Source organism: Salvia miltiorrhiza, chromosome 8 (assembly GCF_028751815.1).
Source record: "Salvia miltiorrhiza cultivar Shanhuang (shh) chromosome 8, IMPLAD_Smil_shh, whole genome shotgun sequence".
Classification (NCBI taxonomy): Eukaryota; Viridiplantae; Streptophyta; class Magnoliopsida; order Lamiales; family Lamiaceae; genus Salvia; species Salvia miltiorrhiza.
In genome coordinates, this window is record NC_080394.1 from 29292599 (window position 1) to 29299953 (window position 7355).

Consider the following 7355-nt stretch of genomic DNA (forward strand, 5'->3'; position numbering starts at 1 on the left):
CAAATTGTAGAGGCTAAAATCTACAATTGAAGTTGACGTCTGCACGTCCGGATAGATTGGGCACTAGCAACCTGTCAACACAAGAACACGTAAGAGCCCTAGGTTGAGCACCGGGTGGGGGTGTTGACCGTAGAGCCTCCGACGCTCAAGTCAGTATCGGAATAGCAAAATAGAATGATAAGCAAATTGAAATAGAGAGAAAGGCAGGCTGGAGTATGCGGTGACTCCAGGCTGTAAGCGGCGTCGGAGGGTGGAAACGGTGACAGTGTGTTGTGATAATGGAATATGGGAGACGGAGATAGGCCAAGTTGGCTAGGCGGCGGAGTAGAGAGAATTCAAGGAGTCGATAGCAAGTAGATAGGCCAAGTTGGCTAGGCGGCGGAGTAGAGAGAATTCAAGGAGTCGATAGCAAGTAAGATTTTTTCGTGTGTTTTGTAACCTAGTCAGTCTGTCTATATAAAGGGCAGCCAGCCGCTAGGGTTTTACAAGCTGACCTTATCCGTCCACGCTTTCCCCTTCCAAGTTGTTGCGATTTGGACGGGATCATAAAGATTCATCCTTTGACTGTGTCAGCTTGGCGAAAGATATTTTTTAGGGTTGATGGCTAGGTCATGTGACTTCGTCAACAAGGTGGGCGGTAACCCTTGGGCCGGATGTGATACCTCCAGTCTGGTTATCGATTCAAGTTGATCTATAGCTTCTTGGGCTAGATGGACCAATATGCTTGACTGACTGGGCCTCTTAGGGTCGTGCCAGATGCCAGATTGGCGAGCTAACTTGATGGGTTTGGGCCAAGTGCGATTTATCCAACCGGACTATTGAGACAAGTTGGACTTGAAGTTTGTCGGGCTGGATTGACCGGGCTGTTTAGCTCATTGGTCCAACTTGAAAGATTAATTGGGTTGGATTGACCAGGTTGCTTGGCTTGCTAAGCCAGCCTGGAGTGCTGATTGGATACGGGTCATGTTGACGAATTTTGCCCACTACAAGAAGTAATTTCATCCGTTGATCTTATTTAATCTAACGGACATGATTTATTCACGCCATGTTCAATGGATTTTTTCGTTGAACATTCATCAAATATTTGGGGGTTCTGGGGTTCGACCCCCCATATGTTCAACGGATTTTTTCGTTGAACATGGCGTGAATAAATCATGTCCTTTAGATTAGATAAGATCAACGGATGAGATTACTTCTCTCTTCTCTCTTACATTTAGGCCTTCTTTATTGAACCTTGGCCTATATATATATATATATATATATATATATATATATATATATATATAGGGAGAGGTTCAAATAAGAACCACTAAATAAAATTAGAACAGAGAACCATTTTAAACCATTCGATCATCAAGATCTACGGTGGATGCATCATCTTGGTGGATGAATGCAGATCCTGGGTTCGAATCCTAAAGGGAGCAAAAAATTTATTATTTTCGGATGCATTAAATTTAATAGCGAATGCATTAATTTATATAGTAGATGCATTGATTTTAATGGTTCTTATGTTCTCACGATAAGTGTGGTTCTCACTATAACCGCACCATATATATATATATATATATTGTAAGAGGATGAATTTTTTTTCAGAGTTCAAATTCTGGAGGTAGCGAAATATTTTAAATTTTGTTATTCATCAGTATATGCTACCTTGTTCATCAGTATATATGTCTTATTCATTACTAGTATTAATTTTTAAAATTTCGTGAATTGAAGTTTAAAGCCTATTCTGAATTGAATTAAGAGCATTGGCAACGCTCTTACTCGAGCGCCTACTCGAGTAGAGAGAGGTGCACTCGAGTAAGGCGTTGCAGGGAGGGACTACTCGAGTCTTCGAGTATGCACGAGTAATTTTTTTTTTCTTTTTTTTTTTAATTCTCTTCTCCTCTTTAAAAATATCTCTATCCTCTTTAAAAACTAAAAAAATCAAGTATGCTATCAAGTAACCCCAATACAGCACTACTTACTCAATAACACAACTCACTATCAAGTAGGCTATCAAGTAAGCCCATTGCGGATGCTCTAAGTGACTGTAACCCACACCCACACCCACCGGAGATCGAACCCTCGAACCCCTCCCACCGCTGCCGCTCGCTGGCGTCGCGAGCCTGCCGTCCCGTCGCCGACCGCTAACCTGCTCCCCTTGCCGCCTGCCTAGCTGCCCTGGTCCGTTCAGAGAGACCACTGTCCAGACACGCCGCCACAGCTGTGAGTCTCGGAGCACGCAGCAGCAACGTCGTCCCGCTTCCGGCCCCTTCTCTGAACTCCCGTTCCGCCTACTCCTCCGAGCAGTAGCAGGTATGTTCGAGCAGCAGCAGCAGATTTGTTGGGGATTCTTCGTCGGTTGGTAATGTTTGGATTGATTAAGAAAAACAAATACTAGTAACAAAGTCGACCCATTCCCACCACTACAAATAATTTAGAATCATATGCCCAAATAATTTAGGATTGTCTACTTGGTTATCGAATTTTGGATAATCCATTAACCGAATCGAAATTCTCGGGTTCGGGTATCCAATTTCGGTTATTGAATCGATTTCGATTAGCACTTTTAAAAAAAAATTCGGGTATCGATTAACCCGAATCGGTTATCGAGTTAACCGAATAACCAAAAATTATTTAATTAATTATTTATATATATTATATATTAATTAAAAAAAATCGATTTTTATCTAAAATAAAATTATGTTATATTTAAAGTACAAGAATGAACTTTAGTTTATTGGATAAGTTGCTCTGTGTATTTTTTGGAGACCAAGATTCAAATCCTTCAACTAACAAATTATTGTGAGTTTTAATTTTTTAAATAAGTATTCAGATACCCAAATAACCGAATCGATTATTGGGTAACCAAACACCTAAAACGGTACATATTTCGAGTTCGGGTAACCGAAAATTTGGGTACAGGTAACTGAACCCGAACCGATCCACGACCCTACCAAATATGAAACCAATACAATTTTTTTTGAGACAATGAAACCAATACAAATTAAAAGAAAAATATTCACACAAAATGAAATTACAAATCACTTGAGATTCAAACAAATAACCTCTTCACTAAAAAAAAGGTTTTGATGCCCAACAACCAAATTAATACGGACTAGATTAAATAATTTTATAAAATAAAATTGCCCGAATGTTCTCTTTTTTTTAAAAGAGTATTGGGTTTTATTTGTTGAATAATTTGATAATAGGTTTGAAAAATAAAATATACTATTAGGTTTTTTTTTTCTCAAAAATATTTGATGGACTTATTTTGAGGAATACATTTTGCAAATGAACAATCATGTAGTTTGATTATTTTGCATGGTGAAGTAAATAAAAACAAACATGCACTAAATTTTGCGGCCTCCAAAGCCAAAAGTGCGAACCTGGTCAGATTATTGTGGCATAAATGATCTATTTTTTTTTTTGGAGGGAACATCTGGTGGCATGTTCGGGAGAGAGAGAGACAGAGACAGAGATTGGTTAGGCCAACTTTGGTGAGAGAGAGAGAGAATCTAGAATTGACTTTGTTTTCGTTATTATTGAAATGAGGTTACGCAAAATAGAGAGGAAGAATTTGTCAAAATCCCCTGTGTTTCTCTCTCTCTCTCTCCATCTCTCGGATCTGTGGCATCTTTGTTGTGATGATGAGCAATGCTGAATGAGATGAGATGGAAAGCTTTAGAAAAGCCTATGGAGCTCTAAAGGACTCCACCAAAGTTGGCCTTGCCAGTCTCAATAGTGACTTTAAGGTATTATCTATATCAATCAATTACATTTATTTCAAAGGATTGGCATTCCCGATCATTCCCCATTGGATTACATGAAGAAATTTCCTTTGTTAAAATAGATTTTGTTATTTGCAAGGTGTTGGATGTTGCAATCGTCAAAGCCACCAACCATGTCGAATGTCCCCCCAAGGAAAGGCACGTCGGAAGTAAGTGCATTCATTCTATTTGATGAAAGAGGTTGAATTCTGCATATTTGTGGCTCTTTTCCATGTTTATTTGCAACTAGGGTTTTTTCACAATCTCACGTAGGTTTACTTGTTGCAGAGATACTCGCAGCAATATCTGCAAACCGCCCACGAGCCGATGTAGGCTACTGCATTCATGCGCTATGTCGAAGATTATCCAAGACGCGCAACTGGATTGTATGCTCTTTCCCCTTTAATTAATCTGTTAACATCACAATCCAACAATTTCATTTGATTTCACAATTTCTATGTTTCAATTGCGCAATGCCAATGGCCTGAGCTCGTTTCAGGTTGCAATAAAGACATTGATAGTTGTGCATAGGACTCTTAGAGAGGGTGATCCTGCATTCAGAGAAGAATTAGTACGGTATTCCCAACGAGGAAAGTTATTCCAACTTTATAATTTCAAGGATGATTCCAGTACTTTAGGTAAGAATATACACTCGTTTTTGTGTTTCTGCATAAAGAAAATGATATCTACTCAATGATTTGTTGTTAATATTTATCTAGTTCTGATGCAGCTTGGGACTGCTCTGCTTGGGTCCGTACATATTCACTCTTTCTAGAGGAAAGAGTCGAATGCTTTAAGACCCTGCAGTATGATCTAGAGGTCGACAGAGCATCAAAACCCGGTCCTCAAGTATCCAAGGCATGCGTTTTTGTTTCTCCTAAAAGTTAAGCTCGATTATCTTTTTAAAGAGCTATGAATTCAAAGTGGTTTTTATTGCACCAGACACACAGTAAGACACGGTTCTTGAATGGTGACCAGCTGTTAGAACATCTACCTTCGTTGCAACAACTTATGTACCGCCTGATATGTTGCCAGGTCAGCCAACATTGCCTGTCATGTACCGAATCTACTGGTTGTTCTTTTCATGTTTCCTCGACTGACTATCTGAATTTCGCGATATGGTGCAGCCCGAGGGATTAGCCTGCCATAACTATCTAGTCCAATTTGCCTTGGCCATGGTATGTAGAACCTATGGCTCATAAATATTTATCTGAAATGTGTTGTAATGTATTTTACTTTGATAAAATGGATCTTTCAGAAGTGTCAACATCTTTGAAACGAGTGGGATATTTGGTGATGCAGGTCTTGAAAGAGAGCTTCAGAATTTATTGTTCCATCAATGATGGGATCATTAATCTTGTGGACTTGGTATGTGATCTTCAACCATACTGAGTGAATGTTTGCTCCTAATTAACAAATTTTCAGCAAGAGATCTATCTCTTTTTACAGTTTTTCGACATGCCCAAGCACGATGCAGTTCGGGCTCTTGATATTTACAGAAGGGCAGGAAAACAGGTCCATATCTTCACTCTTGTTGTATATTAGCAAATAACCATACATCAAGTAATATAGACAAATGAAATGCCATAGAACACTTGATAACTGATGTCGGCGCTCTTTTTTTGTTGTTGTTGATCCATGGTTCGTTTAGGCAGCACATCTAGCTGATTTTTATGGCTTCTGCAGAACGCTAGATCTTGCACGAACCTTTCATTTTCCTACATTGAAACAGGTTTTCACCTTAATTTTTTGTTATATTCATTAGTGATCTTCCTGTCTATATATTGTAACATGCACAACAATTTATCTGCATGCCTCAGCCTCCCCCGACGTTTCTTGCAACAATGGAGGACTATATAAAAGAAGCACCGCATATAAGTTCTCTGAGCGATAACAGACTGGTGAGAAGATCACCCAACCGATGCTTCATACAAGTTTTGATCCTATGCTATTGTTTCCATCCTTTTCATTTATGTTGGCAAAACCGTTTTCCTTGAGAAATCATCACACTTTGCCAATAGTACTGCTACTATTAAATATTTGTGCTATAAATTGCATATACCTTATTACTATAAAAAAGACAGCATACAGAGGAAAGGTTTTGCTAAGTTCTGTCTGCTCTCTTCCGCCCCTTTCTCAATTGAAGGCAAAATAACTAGCTGTGTTGTTTGAATTTTCTTTAGCTTTTCATTTCCTCACGTCATTGTTCTAGATAATCTGAGTTGGGTGGATATATGGTGCCATAATATTGCTAATCTTGCACATGACAGGAATATCGGGAGACAGAAAATGAATCAGAAGATGGCGATGAGGAAGAACCTCAAGAAGAAACTGAAAAACAAGTCCAAGACAAAGAAGATGCAATTTCTGCAGAAGAGGAAGAGGAGCCATCTCAGACTGAATCGCCGCCACTGGTAAATGTACCAAATGAAGAGCACGTTGATCTTCTTGTAAGTTTCTTCGACTTTTCCACTTCGTTTTTGTCTTTTGCAGGTTTCTTTAGCCCTTTTGTTATGCAGGGTTTAAGTGAAGTAAATAAAGATGCCTTAAAAATAGAGGAAAGCAATGCATTAGCCCTCGCAATCTTTGAACCTGGTGAGTTATGCTTGCATCAGAGGATTCATTCATTTATCACCTACATACTAAATGCAATGCTCTTGCATTGCTTGTTACTTGAATTAAATGAAAGTAGTATATCATGGTTAATTATTTTGAGCAGGTGCCAATCCCCCTTCAGCTAACAACGCCCTAGCTGAAATTGGAAGCACAAGTGGTTGGGAATTGGCCATTGTTACGGCCCCAAGTAATACTAGTCAACCTCAAGTTGCTCAACCCCAAATGGTAAGTCCCACATCGGGTTAACGAGGGCGGTGTTCTACCTTGAGGCGACTTAGGTGGTCGCTTCAGGCTCCCGAAAAAATTAAGGCCACATGCATATATAATTAATTTAAATTATTTTTCAAATATAGATTAGTAGCTTTGAAAAATGTTGTAATTATGAATCATTTTCCATGACATCAGGCCGGGGGCTTCGACAACCTACTGCTGGATAGCCTGTACGAAGACAGCGCTGCTCGGAGAACCATGGAGCTGCACAGTGCAGGCTACAGCACAAGCTACGGATACGACCCAAGCATGCAGATTGCATTCAATCAACAACAACAACAACAGTTCGACCCTTTTGCCATGTCAAGCAACATCCCGCCTCCAACGAATGTGCAGATGGCGCTCCTGGCTCAGCAAGAGCAAATGACGATGCATCAACAACTACAACAACAGCAGCAACAACAAATGATGATGATGCCGACAATGGAGCAGCATCAGGGCATGAGCATGGAACCCTATAATCCTTATGCAGCTTCCCAGCCGATGGGAGGCTACTTTAATCCATTTGGCGATCCCTTCAACTATCCACAGCCTGCAGCGCCACCGCATGGGAAAAATGATAATACGTTGATCTAACTTCATTCATTCATTCTCGTTTCGGTTTATTCGACCGTTAAGGCCATGTTTACTTGGATTCATATATAAGACGAGATATATGAAATTGATCGTATAATTATTTGATTTGGGGTAAAATCTAATGAATATTGAGCATGA

At 39.6% G+C, this 7355-nt stretch overlaps 1 protein-coding gene across 1 annotated transcript; it reads left to right on the plus strand.

Annotated features, from left to right (window-relative positions):
- Window positions 1–3421: 3421 nt before the first annotated feature.
- On the plus strand, window positions 3422–7355 carry LOC130997524 (putative clathrin assembly protein At5g57200). The gene is made up of 15 exons (XM_057922861.1): window positions 3422–3740; window positions 3856–3925; window positions 4044–4141; window positions 4255–4393; window positions 4486–4613; window positions 4698–4790; window positions 4883–4933; window positions 5058–5123; window positions 5205–5270; window positions 5407–5487; window positions 5576–5656; window positions 6026–6205; window positions 6275–6350; window positions 6475–6596; window positions 6777–7355. The coding sequence occupies exons 1-15, from the start codon at window positions 3660–3662 to the stop codon at window positions 7215–7217; spliced, it is 1773 nt and encodes a 590-aa protein (XP_057778844.1). The 5' UTR covers window positions 3422–3659; the 3' UTR covers window positions 7218–7355.

Excerpts from the sequence above, each read along its gene's own strand:
- LOC130997524 (XM_057922861.1), top strand. The coding sequence starts at position 3,660 with ATGGAAAGCTTTAGAAAAGCCTATGGAGCTCTAAAGGACTCCACCAAA. Across the intron at positions 4,142-4,254 it reads CCAAGACGCGCAACTGGATT|GTTGCAATAAAGACATTGAT; the intron begins GTATGCTCTTTC and ends AGCTCGTTTCAG. Across the intron at positions 4,614-4,697 it reads CCGGTCCTCAAGTATCCAAG|ACACACAGTAAGACACGGTT; the intron begins GCATGCGTTTTT and ends TTATTGCACCAG.